The 25,995-nt window shown below is 38.2% G+C and overlaps 3 protein-coding genes and 1 pseudogene across 4 annotated transcripts; 2 read left to right on the forward strand and 2 right to left on the reverse strand.

The window, feature by feature from the left end:
- The first annotated feature begins 875 nt into the window (after window positions 1-875).
- Window positions 876-13,819, forward strand: LOC143536860 (nuclear pore complex protein NUP107-like; annotated as a pseudogene). Its single transcript, XR_013135948.1, has 25 exons — window positions 876-958; window positions 1,063-1,361; window positions 1,449-1,518; window positions 1,934-2,049; window positions 2,158-2,189; window positions 2,284-2,409; window positions 2,489-2,647; window positions 2,862-2,954; window positions 3,032-3,199; window positions 3,858-3,956; window positions 4,491-4,626; window positions 9,031-9,112; window positions 9,209-9,266; window positions 9,981-10,069; window positions 10,489-10,620; window positions 10,850-10,972; window positions 11,416-11,529; window positions 11,653-11,841; window positions 11,940-12,114; window positions 12,265-12,412; window positions 12,484-12,683; window positions 12,765-12,906; window positions 12,972-13,132; window positions 13,220-13,336; window positions 13,417-13,819. The product of XR_013135948.1 is annotated as a nuclear pore complex protein NUP107-like (transcript).
- Window positions 13,820-13,890: 71 nt separating this feature from the next.
- Window positions 13,891-19,298, reverse strand: LOC143536861 (ABC transporter B family member 19-like). The gene is made up of 8 exons (XM_077030762.1): window positions 18,002-19,298; window positions 17,851-17,905; window positions 17,597-17,772; window positions 17,343-17,507; window positions 16,956-17,251; window positions 16,560-16,876; window positions 14,360-16,497; window positions 13,891-14,280 (listed from the first exon to the last, which is right to left on the reverse strand). Exons 1-8 carry the CDS (start codon window positions 18,914-18,916, stop codon window positions 13,933-13,935), a joined length of 4,410 nt encoding a protein of 1,469 aa, XP_076886877.1. The 5' UTR covers window positions 18,917-19,298; the 3' UTR covers window positions 13,891-13,932.
- A 614-nt stretch (window positions 19,299-19,912) lies between these two features.
- LOC143536822 (uncharacterized) lies at window positions 19,913-22,039 on the reverse strand. The gene is made up of 4 exons (XM_077030734.1): window positions 21,422-22,039; window positions 20,278-21,328; window positions 20,090-20,173; window positions 19,913-19,962 (listed from the first exon to the last, which is right to left on the reverse strand). Exons 1-4 carry the CDS (start codon window positions 22,037-22,039, stop codon window positions 19,913-19,915), a joined length of 1,803 nt encoding a protein of 600 aa, XP_076886849.1.
- Window positions 22,040-24,786: 2,747 nt separating this feature from the next.
- On the forward strand, window positions 24,787-25,539 carry LOC143536833 (uncharacterized). The gene is made up of 4 exons (XM_077030742.1): window positions 24,787-24,922; window positions 24,999-25,085; window positions 25,156-25,275; window positions 25,351-25,539. Exons 1-4 carry the CDS (start codon window positions 24,818-24,820, stop codon window positions 25,471-25,473), a joined length of 435 nt encoding a protein of 144 aa, XP_076886857.1. The 5' UTR covers window positions 24,787-24,817; the 3' UTR covers window positions 25,474-25,539.
- The last annotated feature ends 456 nt before the right edge of the window (window positions 25,540-25,995 follow it).

The following is a 25,995-nucleotide window of genomic DNA, read 5'->3' on the forward strand; positions in this document are numbered from 1 at the left end:
GGTTTAAACAATTTAATTTTAAGTGGGCTTACTTGGTTATGATTTGAGTTGTATAACAATACTTTTGTATAAAAATCAACTTACAATATGTTTCAAATAAGATTAGAACCAACAACCTCTTGGTTATTTGTCATACATATTTGCCACTAGACCAAGCTATTGTTTATGTAATTATGTTAAAACATTGATTATACATATTTTGTTTCATAAAAATACATATAACTTTAAAAAAAAAAAATTCGGGCCCAGCGGGGTGTCGGGCCTACGGCTGTCGACCACCCTGCCACACCCTTGGCCCGGGCCTGTGTTCACGAGTTGAGCCAGCATGGTTTCGAGCTCGAAATGAAACGAGGCAGCTCAGCTAGGCTTGAGCTTGATTTTAATGCTAAACGAGCCTAAGATCGAGATAACGAGTTGAACCATGACCTGAACCAAGCTTGGGACGAGTTTGGCTATGCTATTTTAAATTAGGGTTGTTCACGAGTCAAGTCAGTATGGTCATAAGCTCAAGCTCGAAATTAAACGATGCAGCTCAGCTAGGCTTGAGGCTAAGATCGAGTATATGACTCGTTTACAGATATGAGTCAATTTAGCACATGTTTAAATTCAAGCTTTTTAAGTTAATTTTATTCAAGCTTTTATTAAGCGAGCCATAGCTCTTTGAATAACCCTATTTCAAGTACATTTTTTAGCTAAATTTATTAAAGTTTGTTTTTTTTATCGAGCAGTAACGAGGCCGTGATTAAAACACCAGCAGCACAAATCTTTCTTTCTTTGTTTCCGCGCTCAAATAAAATCGGCGTTTCGTCTAGGGTTTAAAGCTCAACAAAAGCCTCACCGGAGAAGCTGTAGTGAGCATGAACACGGACATGGACATGGACATGGATATGGATACTTCTTCTCCCGGTTACTTCGATCCACTTGATTCAGCTCACAGAGAACGCTACCGCCGCTACGGGTATCTAATTATGCTTCCAATTCTCAATTCAATCATTCAAACTCTCTATTCATTATTAATATTATCAGTTAAGATTATTACATAACATACATACATACATTTAGGAAACGGTCTTCGCCTTCACCGCACCAAGAGACTTACCAATCCAAGTTCAGCAATGCTGCTTTATACCTCGACAATATTAAACGAGAAGTTGACCACTATGATGCTGCCGATCAGTTAGAAGCCACTCCTTTCAAACGTAGGTCACCTTCGCTCGATAGCCGTGGAGGAGTTTCCGATATCGATCGATCGAGAACACAGTCGTTAAAGGTTTTCAAGCACGAGGAAGATGCGTCAGCAGTGGATACTGCAGATGCTACGTTTTCTTTGTTTGCGTCTCTTTTTGATTCTGCTCTTCAAGGTGCATACATTGTGAAGAGTATAGACATTAGGTTTTAACTTTTAACGGAAGGATAGTTGGTTTAACTGTTTATGTAATGTGTTGCAGGATTGATGTCTATTCCTGATTTGATACTAAGACTTGAAGGAGCTTGCCGCAATGTTTCCGAGTCGATTAAGTATGTTGCATATCCCTAATTAGTTTCTGTTTAGTGTTACCTGCTTCGATTGTTTTTGTTTGATTAAATGCATGTTAGTGAAAATACATGATCTCCATCATCCATTAAGTAGAATAAAGTAGGAGAGAAACTTATCAAGCATACATGATCAAGTATCTCTGAAAGTCTAAACAAATACGAGTTTTATTTTCCTTTCACGCTTTGGAAACATTATCTTAAAATGATGTTCAAATATTTGTTAGGCTTTTAAAAGTGAAATTTGGGCACTTAGGGGAAGATGGAATCTTGTGATTCTATCTCTACGGAGTTGTAGTTGAAATCAAATTTGGGCTTACATTATTTAAGCAAAATCATGGTAAATGTAACCATAGTCTTTAGGTCATGCTGACAACTCATTTTTCTTGGTGGTCTACAGTAACAGTTGTAGTGAGAGACACAGAATCGTTGAGGACAAACTGATGAGACAAAAGGCTAGGGTGTTGCTTGATGAGGCTGCTTCTTGGTCCCTTTTGTGGTATTTATATGGGAAAGGCATGATTCACACACTTTATCTCCTTATCATTTTGTTATCATTGTTAATGTTAATAATTTTTTTGACTATTTAATTTATGTCTTCTTTATCTTTCCAATTTTGTGCAGGAAATGAAGAGGTTCCTGAGGATTGGATAGTGGTATGAAACTTTTATGTTTAATCACTAGTCCAGAATTTTGTATCGTTTACTTTTTCTATTGGAGCTAATGTATTTATTTTCCCTTTTACTAAAGTTACCGCCAACTTCACATCTGGAGGCTTGCCAATTTGCTGCTGAAGATCATACAGCACAGTTATGCCTTAGACTTCTTCAGTGGCTTGAAGGGTTAGCCTCGAAGGCCCTTGATTTGGAGAACAAGGTGAACCTTTTGTTTTGTAAGTACCATCATCTACAAGTGTGGAGGCTTTATTTAATTTTGTTTTTATTTTCCTTTTCAGATACGAGGGTCTCATGTCGGCACACATCTGCCTACCTCTGGAGTTTGGAATCATACACAAAGGTTTCTAAAGAAAGGCTCCATAAGTGAGAAGATTGTTCAGCATTTGGATTTTGATGCTCCAACCCGTGAACATGCTCAACCACTCCCTGATGACAAAGTATTCCTTTTCTGTTACTGATCTTTTAGCTAATTGGGTGATACTAGTAAAACCAGGCAGCCAGTGACTTGTTTTCTTGCTCTCTTAGATGTTAGTTTCAAATCAGCTGAATCTGTTACTAGCAATGTGACATTGGCTGTTAAGAGTTTTAGATGTAGCATGCCTTTTTTATCTTATTGGTCAGTTGTAAGCTTTACCTTTTCCATTCAAACAGAAACAAGATGAGTCTCTTTTGGAGGATGTCTGGATTCTATTAAAGGCTGGAAGGTTGGAAGAAGCATGCAATCTTTGTCGTGCTGCAGGACAGGTTTGTATCTCAGTTTGTAGGTGTAATTATTGTTTTCATCTTTCTTATTTTGTTAATTTTTACTGTTGTGTGGATAGTCATGGAGGGCTGCAACCTTGTGCCCTTTTGGAGGGTTGGACCATTCTCCTTCTGTTGAAGCCTTAATAAGAAATGGGAAGAACAGATCTCTGCAAGCCCTGGAACTGGAAAGTGGTAAAAATAATCAGAGGCGTCTGTGGAAATGGGCATCTTACTGTGCATCAGAGGTAGGCGAGAATAGTTGACTTTTTACTTTGTTATATTAGTGAAGAGGCGATATTACAGAAAACACCCAAGTTAGGCACAACATATCAACCAACTTACAGTTTATTACTAATTTTTGCGAGTAATCTCATATTTAACTGGTTTTACCTGTAAATATATGACGTGGCATCGGTTGATGACTTGATGCCGTGCCTGCTGCCGCAGCTGATGTCATGCATATTGAAAACATGCTCATGTATAAAAGTTATTCACATGTTTGAAAAAATTGTTCAATTTCTTTAAATTTAATTTTATATTTAAAAATATTTGTAAATGTTACATAAAGTGTCATCTTGCGTATGCATCATATACACTAAACTACTAAATTGCAAATAAGATGCCACGTCATCAGTTTTTGAAAAAAAAATCAGCAAAAAAATGGACTACCAGGTGAACATGTCAGTTGTTGCTAAAATAGGCAACAAAGCATAAACAGGTTTCTATTTTGCACCTAATTTAAAGTTGGTTGCTAAAATTGAGAAAAACGGTAAAGCGCGTTTGAGTTATGCAGTTTGCCCATAATTCATATTCGTGATCAGCATCCCAGATGCTTTGGTTCTTTTTCAGTATTTCATTTTTGTACTGTCGTTATTATTGTTAATTATTCTTCATGTACTAAAGAAAATTGCAGAGCAAGAGAGTGGTAAATATTAAGCAGCAATATATGCTGTTAATTGCAGTAATGTGAAGCGCATTCTACCCTTGTGTACTGACTGGGAGGTATTGTTTTTGGCAAGGAATGCCCCTCTTTTGGCTTTTCATTGCTTGCTACTTTTTTCTACAGTGCAGTAACCTTTGCTTTTTCATCATCTATTTGAAGTTATTTGGGTTAATACATACATAGGACATCGAAGTATTCAGATGTTTTTACGAAGACCAACTACATATTAAAGCAGCTATATATAGATGCCACTCAAGTATCAGTTTGGTTTCATTTACGCCAATTCTGGCAATAACAAAACGTTTCTAATGTTAAATCTGTTGTCAATACTAGGGCTGTAAAACGTAAAAAAATATCCCTGAATCAACTCAAATATGTTTTGACCACTCATCTGGAAGCTTTTTGTCACTTTTGTCATTTTTCACAACCTTTTAATGTGACAGAAGCTTTATACGTGAAAGGCTTTTTTGCTGGAATTGTATAATGGAAGTCAAGTTGATGCTTGGATGGTCTCTAAAAGTGTTTTAATAGTTAGGTGGTCTACATTTTATAGCAAGTTATTCTTATTAAGTCTTGAAAGCTGGTAATTGCAGTCTGCTTGCTGGGCTTTAACCAAGTCATGGCTTGATGTTCAAGTTGATGTGGAATTATCCGCCGGGCTCGATAAGCTCAATTCTGATGGTGCAACTGAAAGAAGCCCTGGACAGGATCTTAGCTCTCAATCTTTACATGTGTTGGGTTATGAAGGCCTTTGGGCCGGTTTTATTAGAAGGCCCGGTTTTGGCTCCTAATTATGTTTAACCCTAATCTTGTTTATTATATATATCCCATCATGTAATTGTAATCTTGGTTCTGAGCTAATAAGAAAACCTAGTTGCAGCCCGTGGACGTAGGTCCCCTCGCGGGGACCGAACCACGTTAAATTCTTGTGTCGTTTATATTTTCGTTTATGTGTGTTTATCGTTGTGCATGTGTGTGCTGTTTCGCTTCCGCGCGCCGCTTTGTTCCTAACAAGTGGCATCAGAGCTTTGGCTCGTTGTTTACACACGGTTTTGCACGGGTATCGATCGAAAAAAAAAAAAAAAAGTAGAAGAGGCTGGTTTGAGAAGGGCTGCTACAGTGCCGCCGCTACAGTGCCGCGGTGAACAGTATCCGGCATGAACAGTGTTTCCGCCGTGAACAGTGATTCCGGCGGTGAACAGTATTGTCAGAGATCTTCGTTTTTCTGGTTAACAGGGCTGTTCGGGGCTGTTTTTCAGGGCTGTTTGGGACGGTTTTCCGGGTGATTTTGCAATTAGAATTCCTGTTTTGGACTTCTTGGAGTTGCAGGTTTCACTCGGGCGTTGCAGGTGAAGCACCGGGTCGGGTGTTTCGGGTTTTAGGGTTTTTCTTTGGAGGTTGCTCGGCTTCAGGGAACCGGGTTTTGTGAAGACCATTTAGGTTCGGGTTCAGATTTGTTTGCAAGAGATTAGTCTGAGTACTGGTGATGGATAAACTTGGAGAAAATGGAACCAGCGGGTGTGCTGGTGACGGCATAAGTGAAAAAAAAAAACGAGGTTAGTGGCAAGTCATGTTAACTATTGCTCGTTTGGATGATCTTTCGGTTAGGGTTTGAGTTAACTGATCGTGTGTACGGTCATAGAACCCTTGGTACCGCTTGATTTCATGAAAGTTCTACTGTTGTTATAGCTGTTTGCGTGTTAGCTGGTTCGAAACTGTGATTATTACTTCTTGTTCGTTTGGAATTGTGAAGTTATATCTTGTTTGGTGGTGATCAGTGGTACACCATTTGAGAGGTTCATAATCTCGTGTTGGGTAAAGTTATTTGCCGGGATAGTACGAGTGGGGTTCATCTCATGGAGTGTTGGTGTGGCATGGTTTGGGATAACAGGAACAGTGGGAGCTGGGCATAGTCGACTTGGTAGGTTGCGTAGAGGTGAGACATTTTAAGAGTCGATGTCGAAAGGTTTGGAATTCTGCTTTTGAGAATGTATCTGGGGTTGATGCATTGAGACTCAGTGAAGGCGGTGAAGACTCTTGGGTTCAAGATTCTAGTTTGCTTTATTTCTTGTTACTCACTTCAATGAAGCATTTGTTGAATCTTTTAGTTAAAGACTTTTGGAAGATACGGTCTCTGTATCGTCGGAAGAAGTGAACCAACTTCCGAGTTATAAGGTCTTGGCTCGCTGAATCGGGTAGAGCTAAGGGGTTTCAGTTTGCAGACATGAAGCCTGGAGCCACAGTGATGTTAGCTTGAGCGTATTCGGAGGTCTGAACATGTTCGGGGTTTTGGTAACAGTGGGAGCACGCGGTGTGTTCTAGGTTTGTTTCCAAAGGGACGTTGAGTTCGGAAGACTGGGAAATCCGAATGTGAAAATCTCTCCTGGTATAGTCTGCTGATTTTTGGAGAGTGATTATCCTCTGGAAGTCTTTGGAGCCGGTAGTGTGAGTAAGTGAGGGCCGGTTAAGATTGAGGATGAGCCATTGGCGGGTTTTGTCATGGCTGGGTCTGTGATGACCGGATTGGAGCTCTCGGGAGCTTCAATGGGCCTTTCAGGTAACTGATGGGAAGGGGCGCTGCAACTGGTGTGGATTGGTAGAAATCTTAGTTTGTTCCTAGAGAACTGGAGGCTTGGAGAACTTCTTTTGTTGAAGTTTTAGCTTGTTCTTGGAACTGGAGGCTTGGTTGATTTCTATTACTGAAGATTACTAGAGTTACTGGATGAATGAGATTGTTATATTTACTTGGATGGCAGGCTGGAATTTATCGCAAGGCCTTCAAGTGGGAGATTGTTGGGTTATGAAGGCCTTTGGGCCGGTTTTATTAGAAGGCCCGGTTTTGGCTCCTAATTATGTTTAACCCTAATCTTGTTTATTATATATATCCCATCATGTAATTGTAATCTTGGTTCTGAGCTAATAAGAAAACCTAGTTGCAGCCCGTGGACGTAGGTCCCCTCGCGGGGACCGAACCACGTTAAATTCTTGTGTCGTTTATATTTTCGTTTATGTGTGTTTATCGTTGTGCATGTGTGTGCTGTTTCGCTTCCGCGCGCCGCTTTGTTCCTAACAAGTGGCATCAGAGCTTTGGCTCGTTGTTTACACACGGTTTTGCACGGGTATCGATCGAAAAAAAAAAAAAAAAGTAGAAGAGGCTGGTTTGAGAAGGGCTGCTACAGTGCCGCCGCTACAGTGCCGCGGTGAACAGTATCCGGCATGAACAGTGTTTCCGCCGTGAACAGTGATTCCGGCGGTGAACAGTATTGTCAGAGATCTTCGTTTTTCTGGTTAACAGGGCTGTTCGGGGCTGTTTTTCAGGGCTGTTTGGGACGGTTTTCCGGGTGATTTTGCAATTAGAATTCCTGTTTTGGACTTCTTGGAGTTGCAGGTTTCACTCGGGCGTTGCAGGTGAAGCACCGGGTCGGGTGTTTCGGGTTTTAGGGTTTTTCTTTGGAGGTTGCTCGGCTTCAGGGAACCGGGTTTTGTGAAGACCATTTAGGTTCGGGTTCAGATTTGTTTGCAAGAGATTAGTCTGAGTACTGGTGATGGATAAACTTGGAGAAAATGGAACCAGCGGGTGTGCTGGTGACGGCATAAGTGAAAAAAAAAAACGAGGTTAGTGGCAAGTCATGTTAACTATTGCTCGTTTGGATGATCTTTCGGTTAGGGTTTGAGTTAACTGATCGTGTGTACGGTCATAGAACCCTTGGTACCGCTTGATTTCATGAAAGTTCTACTGTTGTTATAGCTGTTTGCGTGTTAGCTGGTTCGAAACTGTGATTATTACTTCTTGTTCGTTTGGAATTGTGAAGTTATATCTTGTTTGGTGGTGATCAGTGGTACACCATTTGAGAGGTTCATAATCTCGTGTTGGGTAAAGTTATTTGCCGGGATAGTACGAGTGGGGTTCATCTCATGGAGTGTTGGTGTGGCATGGTTTGGGATAACAGGAACAGTGGGAGCTGGGCATAGTCGACTTGGTAGGTTGCGTAGAGGTGAGACATTTTAAGAGTCGATGTCGAAAGGTTTGGAATTCTGCTTTTGAGAATGTATCTGGGGTTGATGCATTGAGACTCAGTGAAGGCGGTGAAGACTCTTGGGTTCAAGATTCTAGTTTGCTTTATTTCTTGTTACTCACTTCAATGAAGCATTTGTTGAATCTTTTAGTTAAAGACTTTTGGAAGATACGGTCTCTGTATCGTCGGAAGAAGTGAACCAACTTCCGAGTTATAAGGTCTTGGCTCGCTGAATCGGGTAGAGCTAAGGGGTTTCAGTTTGCAGACATGAAGCCTGGAGCCACAGTGATGTTAGCTTGAGCGTATTCGGAGGTCTGAACATGTTCGGGGTTTTGGTAACAGTGGGAGCACGCGGTGTGTTCTAGGTTTGTTTCCAAAGGGACGTTGAGTTCGGAAGACTGGGAAATCCGAATGTGAAAATCTCTCCTGGTATAGTCTGCTGATTTTTGGAGAGTGATTATCCTCTGGAAGTCTTTGGAGCCGGTAGTGTGAGTAAGTGAGGGCCGGTTAAGATTGAGGATGAGCCATTGGCGGGTTTTGTCATGGCTGGGTCTGTGATGACCGGATTGGAGCTCTCGGGAGCTTCAATGGGCCTTTCAGGTAACTGATGGGAAGGGGCGCTGCAACTGGTGTGGATTGGTAGAAATCTTAGTTTGTTCCTAGAGAACTGGAGGCTTGGAGAACTTCTTTTGTTGAAGTTTTAGCTTGTTCTTGGAACTGGAGGCTTGGTTGATTTCTATTACTGAAGATTACTAGAGTTACTGGATGAATGAGATTGTTATATTTACTTGGATGGCAGGCTGGAATTTATCGCAAGGCCTTCAAGTGGGAGATTGTTGGGTTATGAAGGCCTTTGGGCCGGTTTTATTAGAAGGCCCGGTTTTGGCTCCTAATTATGTTTAACCCTAATCTTGTTTATTATATATATCCCATCATGTAATTGTAATCTTGGTTCTGAGCTAATAAGAAAACCTAGTTGCAGCCCGTGGACGTAGGTCCCCTCGCGGGGACCGAACCACGTTAAATTCTTGTGTCGTTTATATTTTCGTTTATGTGTGTTTATCGTTGTGCATGTGTGTGCTGTTTCGCTTCCGCGCGCCGCTTTGTTCCTAACAACATGGACCTGAAAATTGGCCACTTCAAGTCTTAAAACAACAACCACTTGACCTTTATGCCCTTCTTCAAAAGCTTCATTCAAGGTAGATGTGCTGAGATCTTGTTTTAGTATCAGATGTTTGGTGTTTTTATCTAGTTTTTAATCACCAGTAACTCTTATCTTTTTCTTGATGGTTTAGTGAGTCTGTACATGAAGCTGTAAGCCGGGGATGCAAGGAACAACACCGTCAAATTGAGGTCAGCACATTATCCACCTCTTTTATATATTTTATTTGAGAAAATTGCCAAGAAAAGTAACCTAAGATCCCAAATATGACAATGTAGCAAAATTTTCTTTCTTGTCACTAGGTGAGAGATGAGTTTCTGACTAGTTTAGGTGGCTTGTGGTTTGTATATGGGTATAGGTTTTAAAGAAAGGAGGAGAGAGATTGTATTATTATTTCAAAATAAAATAAAATTCTATGTATATGGATTAATGTTTAAATTATTATTCTAAGCCTATAAGGGGGGATAGAGGGGTCTACAGTTTTATTGTCTGTGGGTTTTATAGCCTTACTATAATACTAATACAACCAAACAATTTATACCACTTTCAATCCCATTCCATCATTCTATGATTCTATCCCAGTAAATAAACACACTCCTAAATTTGTTGTTTGTCAAAATATTGATTTTGGACTTTTCCAAATAAGTCAAACATCAAACTTTCATTCCTGTCGATGAGAGATATTTTGTTACTTGCATTTTGATGGGAATAACAATAGATCTCCTTTGTTATTGTGTGTTCATATATAGAATGATAATTGATAATTTAAGAAGTTGGATTATTTTCTAAGTATATCACCAACTTTAAGTTCATGCCTACTTATAAAGCACATATTGGGTTATGTGTATGAATTTATGTGAAATTGTGAATACTTTGTAAAACGTTTTGAATTTCGTTTTGAACAGATGAATCTAATGACGGGGGATGTTCCTGGTTTACTTGATCTTATCTGGTCATGGATATCTCCTTCTGGAGGCAATGAAGATATCTTCCGGTAACTTTACTACTTTCTTTTCTTTACTTTTTTTTTTTGTTAAAGAAGTGATATGGCTGGATTCAATATAGATACTTGGGGCAGTTTCAGATATATCCTTCTAAAAGTTCAAATTATTATGAGTAATATTCAGTTCTCATAAAATCATATTTACTCTTTTAAAACCCTCAAAGTATCATATTGATTCATATCAAAGAAACTAAATAAGATCAGTTACCTACACTAATTTGTTTCCCTGTTTAAAGGGTAGATCTAATGTGTGTTATTTTAAACTTTATAACGATATATGTGAAATCAATTCTATATTTTATGCCTGATTTCTGTACTACTTTTAAGGTTGATAAAATAAATTAAGCAGCTTTTTTTTTTCCAACTATAACAATTTTCAGTTTACATGACAAAATTGTTATTTCTGGCAGGCCTTATGGTGATCCTCAGATGATACGCTTTGGGGCACATTTAGTTCTCGTGCTTCGTCTATTACATGCTGATGAAATGAAGGACACTTTCAAGGAGAAGATAATGAATCTTGGTGACCTCATTCTTCACATGTGAGTATTTTTGCATAATGGCTGATGTTTGATTTATGTATCTAGAGCCTTTACATGTTTCATAGTTTAGTTCTTTACTTCTTTTATTTAGTAACAATTAATCGTTTTTATTTTGTGCTAATTTCAACACAAGAGCCTTGTTCTGAATCGTGGACCGGTTTTTCTTTTAATATGTGGTTTTACGTTTCTATAATTTCTGCAAATATCTGACTTGGACAGACCTTGGCAGGTACGTGATGTTTCTCTTTTCAAAACAACACGAGGAGTTGGTTGGAATCTATGCATCCCAGCTTGCACGCCACCGTTGCATTGATCTGTTTGTACATATGATGGAATTACGGTTGAATAGTAGGTAAATTATCTTCAGAATTCAAACTCTTCTTTGATCTCGATGTTTATTAGAAACTCTATGTAATCGCGTCATCGTAGAAATGAAGTGTTTTCTTTACTAATAACTGTAGTAAGATACTTTTCCAAGTTAACCTATTTTTCTCATTACAAATCATCAAAAAATGTTGATTTTGGTTCACTAGTTATACTTATTTCAGTTTTCTTCTGTTATGGGGCACTCGATTATCAGGCATAGGGGTTTAGTCATACCTTTCTCTGTTTTCCGTTGAGAGTATTATGTACCAGTAACTATTTTATATTAATTACAAATATCAAATAGGTCTACCGATAAATCATTTGTATTTTAACAATATATTTACTGGTTAGCTTGAAGCAGTAGGTTTACGTGCTATCTATGTCCATTGATACACCGTTTAATGCTTTTCTAATGTTTTATGTTGACAGTGTTCATGTCAGATATAAAATTTTTCTCTCTGCTATAGAATACCTACCGTTTTCTCCCGGGGATGATGTAGATAGCGGTTCTGAAAAGGGAAGCTTTGAGGAAATTGTTGAGAGGTTTTTAACTGTCATTCTCAAACTAATTCTGACATAGTGGCATGTGCATTGTTGACATTTTTTTTTTGCTATCAAGTCATTCTATTGCTGGTCTCAGTTTGATGTTTTCAACTACTTCAACAGGGTTTTATCAAGGTCACGAGAAGTTAAAGCTGGAAAAGCTGACGTGTCATCTGACGTGGCAGAGCAATGCAGGTTGAAAAGTCTTGAAAAAGCTATGGTCGTTCAGTGGCTTTGCTTTACACCCCCCTCCACCATTACTGACGCTACAAGAGTTAGCTCAGAACTTCTTCATCGAGCCTTGATGCACAGGTAATTATTTATATTCTGTAGCTGCTGTCAAGTAAAATCAAGCTTCATAAAATGTGTCCATGATTTATAGTTGCTGTATTTATGTTTTCCACTTTCAGCAATGTACTGTTCCGGGAATTTGCTTTAATTTCTATGTGGAGAGTTCCAGCAATGCCAATCGGGGCCCATACATTGCTTAGTTTACTTGCTGAGCCTTTAAAACATCCATCAGAAACATTGATTTCTGCTGAGGATCATGAAATTTCTGATAGTTTGAGAGAGTTCCATGACTGGGTATGCTTCTAAATAAACATCACTTTATATATCTACTTTCCATATCTATATATGTTTATGTTACTTTCACTTAGTACATAATATATAATGCGAAGAATTTATATTTGAAAACTCAGCGTATTAAAATTTAAAGTTACTTCTACTTAACAGAATGAGTACTATTCATGCGATGCAACCTACCGTAACTGGCTGCAAATAGAGATAGAAAATGCTGGAGATGATGTTTCAAAAGAAGAAAAAGTGAGAGCAAATATGGTAGCCGTGGAAACATTATCCTCATCATTGGCATTGCTACTGAGTGAGTTTATTCTGTTTTTATATTTATTATTCAATTTTTTTGTACCTTAGTAATTATTGATAACTTAACAGGAGAAGAAAACCCATGGTTGGTACCTACTGAGGATAACATCTATGATTTAATGGAACCTACAAACATTGAATTGCATGCCACTGCAATGCTTTCCTTACCTTCTGGTGAATGTATGTACCCGGACCCCACCTTGTGCACAGCTCTCACAAGTGCCTTTTATTCTTCAATAAGTGAAGTTGTATCAGACCGTCAGTTACAGGTATGTAAATTTCCATTTCTGAATACAGAAGATGCATAAATGTACATACATACATATGTATTATTATATCTTATGTTTCAGGTTAATGTATCTGTTTCTGCAAAGGACAGTTCCTCTGTTGAGATTGCACTTCGATGTTGTGCAACAGAAAATGATGGGTTTGGCCCAAATAAACTTGCTGATGGTGGTGTTCTTGCTGCAGTCATTGCAGCTGCTGTTAAAGGTAAACGTAAATCAACGAGTGTAGCCCTACTAGACATTATTGACAAGTTTGGTCTTGCATTGCAGGTGAACTAGCAGGATTTCAAGTTGGTGTAACAATGGAGATCTTGAGACTAGATGCTTGGTATTGTGGAATTGATGGTTCTCTCGGGAATCCTGCAACATATATTCTGCGTGGTTTGTGTCGCAGGTGCTGCATTCCAGAAATTATTCTTCGGTGCATGCAGGTACATACGTCTTTTCATTTGATGTGTGGTAGGTAGATAGGTAAAACTTGCTATCATTGTCTTTACTTCTCTTTGTTAAATTTGTAGGTTTCTGTTTCTCTTATGGAGTCTGGTAAGGCACATGAAAGACATGACGAGTTGATTGAATTAGTTGCTGGATCTGAAACTGGGATCCTTCACTTGTTTAGCCAGAATCAATTGCAGGTGATTTTTGCTTATTTTTGTATATTTTAGGCCTGTGATTGGGCATGACTTTTTACTTGATTTGATTTTATTTGATTTAGGAATTCTTGTTATTTGAGAGGGAATACTGTATAGCGAAGATGGAGATTTCTTGAGGGCTCGGCTGCTTGAGTTTTTTTTGTATTATTCTATGACTAATTGTAACAATATTTGATACTAAGGTAATGTAGTATCATGTTATAGTGCATTTTGCTAGCAACTCCTCACTAGATTGTAATGTGTTATTCCTTTTGTGCATTTTATAATTTGCATTTGTCGTTCTTTTTCTATCTCAGCTTTAGGATAAAACTGATAGATTCTTCTCCAAATTGATAATCATGTTTTGTGTTTGTTGACTGCAACATAGTAACTACTGGCGTATATAAGGAAATTTGTCTAAAAAGATACAATGAATCGACACAAAGTCTATCTTCCTAACACCTGGAATACAATGATAAATGTTCTCAAACCGAAAGTATGTATACAAAGTGCACACACGTTTATAGTTTATGGTTCTTGTAACCCAAGGGGTGTATGTTGAGATCCATATTTGATCTCTCAATGAATGCTGCTTCACTCTAAGCAAAAGCATTTGCTTCTGTTTCAGCACGAACAAGGTTAGCGTAAACACCATCATGATGGGAAGTCATGAGCCTGTCATGGCTTCCATACTCTGTCAGCTTTCCATCTTGGACCACCGCTATCACAGTGGCTTCTCTGATGGTTGAGAGGCGGTGAGCCACCACAATGGTGGTTGTGCGTTTTGTTATCTTCCTGAACGCTTCTTGAACATTCTTCTCTGATTCTAAATCGAGTGCGCTACTTGCTTCATCTAGCAGCAGCACTTTTGATCTCTTCACAATTGCTCTTGCTATTGCTATTCTTTGTTTTTGACCTCCAGATAGCTGAACTCCACTCTGACCTACCTGTATGTGGTGACAGATCGAAGGTTAAAATTTATACATTTTCAATGTATGTGACTTGTTGAATATGTTATACTTATACCTCAGTTTCATAGCCTTCTGGGAGACTACATATGAAGTTATGAATGTAAGCTTCTTTAGCAGCTTCTTCAATCTCTGCAAATGAAGCATTAGAATTTCCAAATCCTATGTTTTCTCGAATGGTACCGGCAAACAACGCGGGTTCTTGACCGACTAAAGCTGTTTGAGATCTCAACCATACCAAATCAAGCTCCCTCAAGTCAATTCCTCCCATTAAAACCTTACCTTTAACAGGATCATAAAACCTTTGTGTCAACCATATTAACGTCGATTTTCCGGACCCACTACCTCCGACCACTGCCACCATGGTCCCGCCTTTCACCTTTAAGCTGAAATCCTTCAACACTATCACATTAGGCCTAGAGGGATATGAAAAAGTAATCATCTTGAACTCCACATCAAACGGTTTAGAACCTTCAATCTTTCTTCCTTTTCCACGAATCAACTGAATCCGGTTAATAATATCAAAAACCGCAGGAATAGCGGTTGAAGCTGTGGAAGTATCAGGGGCAAGCCCCGCAAGTTGACCAACCGAAAACGAGCTCAAAACAAGAATCAAGAAGATCTTGTAAACATCACCGAAGGACGCATGGCCTTGTTTCACAAGGTAAGCCCCGAACAACAGAATTACAGTATACGCTGCATACATCGCACCTTGTGAAAATCCTAATGCAATCCCAGTGATCTGAGATCGTTTTACAGCCGTTGATTTCGGGCTCGATAAGGATTGTTCAAAAGATTTAACAATCTTTTCTTGAGTTGCGAAAGTCGCTACTGTTCGAATGTTTGAAACTGCACCCGAAGCTATTGTAGTTGCTTTATCATAAGCAGCATTATCTAACTTTGGTCCGATGTTGATTAGCAGATTAAAGTAGCTAGCCCCGAGTGTAAAAGGAGTTACTAGAGTTACCAAAATGGCTAACCGCCATTGGAGACAGAATGACACGCCTAAACCCACACCAGCCGAGCTCAAACCCATGAACAAAACCGAGTATCTATCTGCCAAAACTGATCTAAAACATATACAATCATTTGATAGCCTGGAAACAAGTATTCCAGTTGAGTTTTGATCACTATCGAACCACCCTGGCTCTTGTTTCATTATGGACCGAAAGAGTAAACTGCGAACCCGTTTGGTGAGGTTCGAACCAGCCCAACCACAGAACCCTTGTTGACCAGTCATGGCTAGAATAATCACAACACCAAGTCCAACCAAAACCAAACAAAGGTTCCTAATATCTCTTTTCAACGTACGAGTATCAGGAATAAAGTAGACTTTGAGTCCTTCACCTAAAACCAAGGGAAAGATTGAGAGAATAGCGCCTGCAACCATACCCAAAAGTATGCCTATAAACAGCATCCCCGCCTCGGGTTTCTGTAGTCTCCATACCTCTGAAATCATGTATGATCTTGGTTTGGTTACTTTTATTGTTTCCACTTGCTCATCCTCTTGAACTGATTTCATGTACTCTGATCTCGAAATCTCGTACACGTGGTTTGATTTTAAAAGATCTTGAGCACTAGATGCTTCAAGTTTAGACTGTCTTCTTTCCATTTCAGCATTCTCGGATTTAGAGTTTGATGATACCGCTTCGGATGCAAGCTTAATGAGGGAAAAATAAGCTCCTTTCATTTCCATAAGTTTTTGATGGGTCCCGCTTTCGATAACGGATCCTTGTTCCATAACAACGATCCGATCAGCATTCCTTACGGTTGCCAGCCTATGAGCAATGACCATGGTGGTTCTATTTCTTGAGATTTTATCAATAGCTTGTTGGACGAGAATCTCTGACTCGGGGTCTAGTGCACTTGTGGGCTCGTCTAGTAAAAGGATCTTAGGGTCTTGGATCATGGCTCGGGCCAATGCAATGCGTTGTTTTTGGCCTCCTGAGAGTTGGGTTCCTCTGTCTCCTACTTGTGTGTCATAACTTTGTGGTAAATTCGCTATGAATCTATGTGCATTCGCAGCAACACTAGCGGTAATAGCTTCTTTCTTGGTGGCATTCTCTTTGCCCATCATAATGTTTTCGAGAATAGTGTTTGCAAAGAGAACCGGCTCTTGACCCACCATGCTCATTTGACTTCTTAACCACTTCACTTGCAGAGTTCTTATGTCATGACCATCTAACCTTACAATACCTACATGCACATATATTCATGTTACTTTGGTTATTTAACATGTTAAGATAGTAAAAACTTACCCTGAAGAGGGTCGTAGAACCTCTCTAACAGAGTAAAAACAGTTGATTTGCCCGCACCGCTAGCACCAACTAGTGCTAAAGTTCGTTGCGATGGAACCACTAAATTGAGCATGTTGAGAATTGGAACAGTCGGACGAGATGGATACGCAAAACAAACATTCTCAAACTCGATTTTTCCTTTTCCATTCGAGAGCCTTCTCCCCATAGGAGAATAAGGATCAATGGATGGGATTCGCTCTATAACTTCAAACACTCGGCTAGCTGCCACGGTCCCTTGTGCAAATTGAGCAAAGTATGATAGAGATAGCGCCAAACCCCTGGAAAACCGACAATGTTTGTGCTTATTTTATTACTCGTAAATAGTTGGATAATCAGTTTTAGTGGTTAATTAGTTACCTGCCACCAACATTGACTCCAAAGAAGCAGGCTATGGCTGTACCACCAGATATTTCATTTTTTGAAATCAAGATGGATCCATACCAGAAAGCCAAAGCCCAAGTGGAATATGTAACCAAATATATAACACCAATCCCAATACCCTTTGCAAAACCAAGTTTCTTTCCCACAGGAACCGACTCTTGCAATAATGCGTCGTATTTATCAGCTAGTTTTTGCTCTGCTACAAACGAAAAAACAGTCCTGATTGAACTTATGGCTTGTTCTGCTATGCCACCAGCTTTCTTGTAAGAGTTCTGCAAGTAAGACGATACATATTTGAGTGATAAAAATGTATGCTTGTTTCTTGAATAGGAATGTTGTTTTGGAAATCGTTAAGTATAGTACCACTTCTTTTGTAGCTAGGCCGACGTAAATTGCCTTATACGCTATGCCACAGAACATTGTTACTGGAGTAACGGCAAGTACTGCCAAAGAGACCTTCCATGACTTTATGAACCCAACTATGTAGCCGCATATGAATGTACACAAGTGATGAACAAAGTGTGCCATCTGTATTGTACAAACACAAGCCAAAGTTTATTAATTATAAGCACATAATCAGTTGAAAAATTAATCTTTGTGAAACTTGAAAGTTGTACCTTCTCCCCTATAACTTCTTGGATTTGAGCAACATCACTTGAGATCCCATGCATGATATCACTGGTGCTGATTTCGGTGTCGAAGAATGTGACGTCCTGTCGTAAAATCGACCTTAGGTACGCAGTTCTGATTCTATGCGCTGATCTCTCTCCCACCAGTCGCCAACAAGAAATTTCTGTAAATAATAACGCGCACGTGTAGCATTTGTATGAAGTATACATTTATAGAATTGACGAGTATGATCTAGGCTTACGTAAGTATGCTCCAACAACGACTAGCGCGGACAACCCCACCATGTATAGACATATCTGAAGTTCATATCCCACATTCAGGAAGTGACTAAACATGAATATATTTTATAAACAGAATAATACAAGTAACACTTTATAGTTATTAGTTATTACCCTTTTGACATCTTTCATCATCTCATCATTGTTATCATCCAAAGCAATTTTGTTAACAAACAGTCCAAAAAGTAAAGAATACCAAGGTAGAGATCCTCCATTGATCAAAGCACCCACACTCCCTATCATAACAAGCAAAACATCCAACTTCGTTGCAAATTTAAACAAACCGAGAACCCCTATTTGTTTCGGTGGTGCAACTTCTTCTTCTTCGTCGTCATCAGCATCATCAAGCTCTTCGCCATCTCCATACTTTTGAGTATCATAAATGTATTTATGACTACCATCGTGTTTCGTTTTTGATTCATTCTTTAAATCATCATCAGTCACACTAACCTCATCATCAGTAGCCAAATGACCTTTTTTTCTATCGGTACTTGTAACCATGTCTGCGAAAGTAGCAGACTTGTTGAGGGTAGTTTTGGCAACATAACTTTGTAGCTCAATTCTACCCAATGAGACATGACTAAAGTTATTGGATTGGTCATAGGATTGATTAGTAAAGATGCTAAAGTTACCACCACCTACTCCGCCTGTAGCAGCGTTAGTACGTGACAAGTAATAGTCATTAGCTGACCGTTGAAACCCACGGCTGCCATGATTAGGTGAGGGTTCAGCCCACGGTGTTAAGGCGGCACCAAGGCTGCTGCCATGGGTGTCTCGAGAGGCTGTTGGTTCATACCGCCACGAGATCTCAGCCTGCCAAGACTGGTCAGTGTCTGAGGTGAAAGGAGTGGCAGGTGGGACACGCGTACCTCTAGTCCTACGTCGTGTAGTAGCGTGTGAGGATGCATGGGAGCTGGAGAACGAGAAGGCGGGAGACTGATGAGACAGTGTTGGAGATGTGTGGTGGGGCTTGCGTTGACAGCGGTTAGCGGCACAGGATGACTCTATCTCAAAGGAGGAATCAGCCATTGAATTAGAAAGTGGTGGTTGGCATGCATAATGTTTAGTTAGTTGGGCTGAAATTAAACTAATTAATCATGTTTGGAGAAGACACCTATGTTTCTCCGAAGTCCCAACACTAAACTCAAATGTGCATAGTATTTACCTAAACAACTTTTTTGTTTTTATGTTTGATTTATCCTTATGCTTATTAAATATTTTAACTGCCAATGTTGTGTACAAGCTGGTGTTTGTTTCTATGTTTTATATATATGTACGTTTGTTTACATTATTACTATTGGTATCGTCTTATAGTTGTTTGGATGCTTTTTAATCTGCCCTATATTAACTATAACAGCTTGTTATTAACAATGATGATTATATTTTTTTGTTTGATACCATACCAAGGGTAATAATATGTTAAACTGTGTAGTACATAAATAGCCATAAATTCCAAACTGCATGAACTAAATCATCTTAACTATAATTCATATCTTTTAGGAGTTAACTTGATTACATATATACTCATGTTAAAAGTTTCAGTTATGGATTTAAATACAATGATTTTAAGTATACATATAAAAAGAATAGATAAAAGAATTGAAGTTGTAGTTGATGTTTTGATCCTAGAATAAGTACCAAGTCAAACCGCATATGCAGGCTTCACTTCTCAATTATAACGCAAAGTTGAAAGGAATTTAAGGATATACATATATTTGATGTTCAGATCTTAGAATAAGTACCAAGTCAAACAGCATATGCAGGCTTCGCCTCAGTAATAACGCAAAGTTGAAAGGAATTTAAGAATATACATATAGGATGCATCGAAGAATTATCTTACACGCCTACATAAGTTAACAACATTACACCAACTGGAGATCTTTTCATCCAAATAATTGTTTGAGTCATCAAAAGATATACAAAATAATAGTGTACATCCCAACCTCAAAACATTAATTAAACTATACATACCTATGATCCGAAACAGTACCTTCAAAGCATAAAACTCATCTTGGTTTTGACTCGCTAGCTTCCCTTGCTTCGGAATGTTGACAACGAAAAGAATGACCGAGGAGCTGTTTAATATAAAATCGCAACACAGGATTATTACAATTCAAAACCAACCACTTAAGCTTAAAAGTTAAAATGAAAGTTTCACATTTTCGCAAACCACTTAATATACACATCTGTTATAGAATGTACCTTTTAAAGAGCTTCCAGACAAATGATCTTCCCTTAAACGGAAGTTTGCAGGAGGTGTTGGGATCGAACTCTGCAATCTATGCACTGCAATTCAAAAACAGAACAAGGAACAAAATATTATTACAAAATGCAATGTTTTTAAAGACTTCGTTAAACTGTTTGAAGAAAGTCGTTATACCGACTTATACCTTCACCACTATGAAAATCGCTCTCGGTGAGACCTTGCGAGTAAGCCATTCTTGACTTTCTCACATCCTCCGAAGATCGGTTGGCGGGATCTCTTCCATCTTCAGTGTCATCATCTCCCTCAGAAGTTGTGGCCGAAATATAGTCAGCCGAATTCTCAGTGTACCGGCTTTTCCTTCCAAATTTCAGCAAGCGTTTGAATCGTTTAGTCATATCCTTACGAGATTGAACATCTGAAGAGCTGGGAAACAGGTTTGGTTTTTGAGTGATCTCCCATTTTTTCCTCATTCGAGCAGCATTAACCTCTGCCGCATGTGGATTCCATGAGGCAGGGCTCGCTATTGGAGATTCAACTTCAGACGCTTCCTGAGTATAAGAAAACGCATAATCAGTACATGAAATCCATGACACCGGGCTTTCCAAGGGCACTTGTGACGTGTTGTGGTATTCTGATTCAGAATCCAACAATTTCGCTGACTCATGACTCATTCTTGGCTCACTCTCATCTACAACTTGATCTTCGGTTTCGATTTTATCAATCTCTTCCTCAAAATCATTTTTAGCCACACTTGGTGGTTCATCCTCTTCCTCCTTGTTCATAGCTTCAGGCGGCGCCATTGAAGCTTTCAACTTAGCAGTATTCTTTCTCAAAAACCGCTTCGGCTCCATGTTTTTTGATCGTGTCAAAGCGACACCTTCTGAGCTCTCAAATGAAGTAACAGAACTCTTTCTCAATGACTGAGACCTCCTTGACTTATCTTCCTTGACAGGAGGGGTCTCTTCATTGGTGCTTCTGCTGCGCGTATAGTTTCTTAACCGAGACCGAGCTTCTGTTGCTGCTGCTGATGATGATTTGGTAGGTATTGAATAAGGCTTTGTGTTTTCTTTGCGCAGTTTAGAAAAACTAGGGACAGACTGTGCAACAGGATTATTATCGGGCTGCTGCCGCCTTCTACCGGAAGTAGAGGCCAGTTTTGTAGTGGATCTAGGAATTGCAGCAGCTGGAGTGCGAGGTTGCGGTAGTTTACCTTGAAGTGACCCAAAATCTAGAGGCTGCCATCACAGTTAAATAATAATAAAAATCATGTGTTAAGTAATGAAGATTATAAAGCATATGAAACTAATGATGATAATTGATAACATTACCTCTTGTCTGTTTAAAGCAGACTGAGCGGTAAATGATGTGAGCCTTTCTGCACGTCGACTTGCACTAGATGCAGATTTATGCTTATCAGCAGACCACGAAAGTCTGGCTTTCATTTCATAACTCTGGCGTTCAAGGACATCATGCATTTCTTTCATCTTAGCTTCTTTTTCGACTCCATTAGAATCCCATAGTTCCGTAAGCCTTGCATATCTTTTCTTCATGTAACTATCATACGACTTCCCTCTTGAATCATCATCAAGAATCTGCTGGGCCGGAGAACCAGTTGGTGTTTCAACCTGTTTGCGGAAAGATGACAATTTTGTTATCTGATCGGATTCCACGACAAAGGCCTTGTTTTGACCCGAAGGCTCTCTAGGAAGTCGAAGCTTATGCTGTTCAAAAAGCTTTTCAAGCTCGTTTGCTTTCGTTTGAAGATCGTCGTTGAGTTCTTGATTCCCTTTTAATCTCCTTGATCCAGATCCTCCTTGACCAAACTTCCCGGATGGCGGTGTACTACTATTATCCTTATCCTTTTGTAACAAACCAACCTCTAATCTTGTGTCTTGTGTAGCAAGAGCTTCCTGAATACTCTTCTTTGGAGGAGTATTCAAAGTCATGGTTGATCAGAATTGAATCATCATCATCATCATCGGACTCATTCTTTTAAGGAAGTGGTCAACTGATTTGACCTGACTAATTAATGTGACCAAACAAGAAGACCTTTGAAAGAGCAGGCTTGGCATTCCTATGCTATAAGCAATTTTAGATTCAGCGACCAAAAGAATAAAAAAAACCAGCACCTATCAGAAAAACGAATGATAATAATAATTCAGTTCTAAGTAGGACGTGTTGTTTAACTTTTCTCTAATTTAATATTTTGAAAATATATATTTAAATTTAAAAGATTAAACAAATGTAATGTTTGGGTGCTGCAAATATTAGAAAATGATGTAGTAAAGATTAAATATAGACACTCTCATTTGTGGTTTTATTTTATTTTATTTATAATTTAGTGTAGCCACTTTTTCAAGCATCAAGTGTATAAATAACCATTTATTTGAAAAGGAAGGAGTACCACATAAATATTAAAAGGTTTCCATATTTGAAACATATGAAATAGTAAGTTTCAACTATAAAATGGACCAAAAAGACTGGCTAAAGCTAAAAAAACAAATATATCTTAAAATGTATTGCTGTATTCTAGCGTCTTGCTCGTTTAGTGTTTTAATAAAATTTCCGCCAATGGGAAAATATATATATATATGTACACTAAAACTTGGTCATGATCTAGCTAAGCAGAATTGTGTAAATTAGTATTTGATTAACGTACAGTAATAATATGTTTAAAAAGGCAAAATAAAAACTAGGTAGGTTGATGACAAATGATCCGTGAGGGGCGTGATCGATAATGCACATGGGCCATACATGCACCAGTGTTTGTTGTCAAGAACAAATTAAAGGATCCAATGCTACAAAACAAAACAAAACAAAACAAAACAAAACAAAACACTTTGAGATTTAGAGGCCCTCTCAATCTCTTAATCAAGGTGACCCACCATTGTCAGTACTGTTTCAATCACTATGATTAAACATAAATCATATATACATTCAAAATAAAATCCCAAAATTAATATTAATATTATTAATAAACAAACCAAAATGAAAAGTGCTGCCTTACTTTAGGCGGGTGGTACGTACCAAACCTCTCGTTAAATAATTGAAGGTCTGCCAACGAGTCATGGTTAAATCCAACAGCCATAGCTCGAGCACACGCTCTAGCTAAGTTTCATATATAGTAGTCACGTACTCATTTAGAGGCTAAATGAACCACCTGGATTACAGTAAAGGTATCTGTTAGCAAGAACTTATGCAAAATTTAGAGAATACAATCGCAATGCTGAAGTGGAAGGCTAGTAGTAAGAAAGAATAGTTTTATATATATAATATGGCAAAAGAAAGAAGATGGAATCATACATTCATATGTTTTATATGCAATACATTACATGATCAAGAGAGCATCCCTATAAATACATTTGTACAAGGGAGCTAAAAACAGAAGACCTTCAATTAAGGCCAAACAACCAGGACAGGACAGGGGGAGATGATGAAGGTAATTAAGAAATAAATCATCCAAAAATATACAAGTAAATTAATTATCATCCCTAAATTAATAAGTCAAAATTATATCCGTTAAGTGAATGGTATTGACTTTACTCCATTTGAAAACTGCAAGTTAAGGAAATATAGAGGGATTAGCGGGCACTGGAGTTCATACAAAACTATTATTATTATTATTATTATTATTATTCATAACCGTTAATTTATTATGTATTTCATTCACAGGCACATATAGTGTCACGAAAAGCAAATGATTTATTTCGCTTTTAGATTTAGACTAATAAAAAAAGGTCAATTAGTCATCTAAATCAGTTAAACTATATACTCAACTATATATTAATATCCATATAGTTATTATGTTGAAACCTTAAAACAAAGTTACAAACACTTATGAATCAGTAATACACATATGATCCAGACCAATTATTGTAATCCAATATTAGACCGACCAACCTTTAACGAAGTTACAAACAGTACGTTACACCAACAAAAGTTTTAAACACACCGCCAGACAAATGTTAAGGTCCTCGGTCAACCAAGATATATTAGGCTATGCGTAGTGGAGGGGCTACAAAATGGGGTGTTTTGCGCCGTGTGATGCCCAGTCAGCAAAGGGTAGGAATTTGTTTTTGGGGTGTAATGGTGTAAGGGCTACAAATAGTTTTATATATATGTATATATGTATGTATATATATAACACATAACACACACACACGCATAAAATAATAATATATCCACCCTGCTTCCGGCGACAAAAACATCCCGCCTGCGCCCCAATTCGCCCAGGGAGCGGTGTTTGCGCCGATTGTCGCCCAAGCCCCAGCCCTAGCCCCACTGGGTCAATCTTCCATGTAATAAAACAATAATAAACAAAGATCAAACCTGCCATTGAACGCCTAAGCTATGTATAATAAGCAAAATAGTAATTAAGTCACAAACATCAATAATATTGGCAAAATAATAAATGGAGATGCCGGGTATCGAACCTGGTACCTCTCACATGCAAAGCAAGCGCTCTACCATGTGAGCTACATCCCCACACTTGTTATCTTAGCTTTAGTTTCAATCCAGTCTATTTCTTGTGAAGAACAACTTCAAAATTTGACAAAACTTGTACATTGTTTTCATCACCTAAAATGACTATAGTAGCAAGGCTATCATCTTGTAACTTTCGCCTTCTATCATACCCAACCTTCTATAAATTAACCACAAAAAAATTATTTGTACATACAAATTAAGAATTGAATTCATTCTTTGGTTTTCCTATTTTAATTCTCATGGCTTCCTTTGTTTCAACTTCGGCCGTTGCATCACCCGCCCTTCTCCTTCGCACAACTCCCAAAATCCAATGCACCCAACTCGTTAGCGTCTCTATGATCTCCGTAAGTTAAGAGTTCTAGTCATGTTTTCTAAATTTTGTTGAATGTGCTTTAAAACTTTTTACACTTTTTGTTGTAGGGTGCACCAAGATTTGTACCCTTGAAGTCAGAGAAAAGATCATTACCATTTTCTCATTGCTTCAAGACCAACATTTCATGTTCACTTGTAAGTAACTAAATAAATATTATTAAAAGTTAGAAAGCATATAATATTTAATATATGCGCGTGCATGCAGGCTCAACCGGAGACTCTGAAAATAGTGCAGGCCACCATTGCGAATCAGTTGTCGATTGACGAGTGCACAGTCGTCCCTGCAACCAAGTTTGTGGATCTTGGTGCTGATTCTCTTGACACGGTAACTAGCTTAATTCTTTTTCAACCGCCTTTTAAAAGTTGATTATGATGGCTCTAAACACATTTAAACATGCAGGTTGAGATTATGATGGCCTTGGAAGAAAAGTTTGGAGTATCTATAGGCGAAAGTGGAGCTGAGAACATTTCAACTGTTCAAGACGCTGCGGATTTGATCGAAAAAGTGAAGGCAGAAGCTTGAATAATGAATATGATCATCAAAATATACCAAAATTTTGCTTGCTTTATTTTCCTTCTCATGATATGTTTTTTGCTGGTTTATAAGTCGTTTTAAACGATGTTCGAAAAAATGCAAATCATATTATTATTATTATTATTATTATCATTATTAACCTTAAGCATATATAATACTTTTGGATTACAATGAAGGCCTATTATAGATTATGCCCAATTAGAAGATGGCCCAATACAGTTAAATTTATTGGGTTGCTTATAGAAAAAATCTTAACGCATTTTGAAAGTAATTATCCATATTATAATTATTGTTCATACAAATTTTATAAATTTTCTTTTCTAGTCACATCTATTTTATAATTTTTTAAAACTGAAAAGTAGTGATTACATTGAAACAAAAGGTACCCGTTAATTTTAAATCTCAACAGAAAGTATAAATCTCTTTTATTATGCTTTTCCAATTTATATGTTTCACCGACCGTTTTAAAATTTTGTAAACCCAACTAATTGGTTCATCAATTTTAAGATT

The sequence above is a fragment of the Bidens hawaiensis genome, unplaced genomic scaffold, assembly GCF_021521415.1.
Source record: "Bidens hawaiensis isolate Kalapana, Puna unplaced genomic scaffold, B.hawaiensis_p1.1 tig00010929_1, whole genome shotgun sequence".
Classification (NCBI taxonomy): Eukaryota; Viridiplantae; Streptophyta; class Magnoliopsida; order Asterales; family Asteraceae; genus Bidens; species Bidens hawaiensis.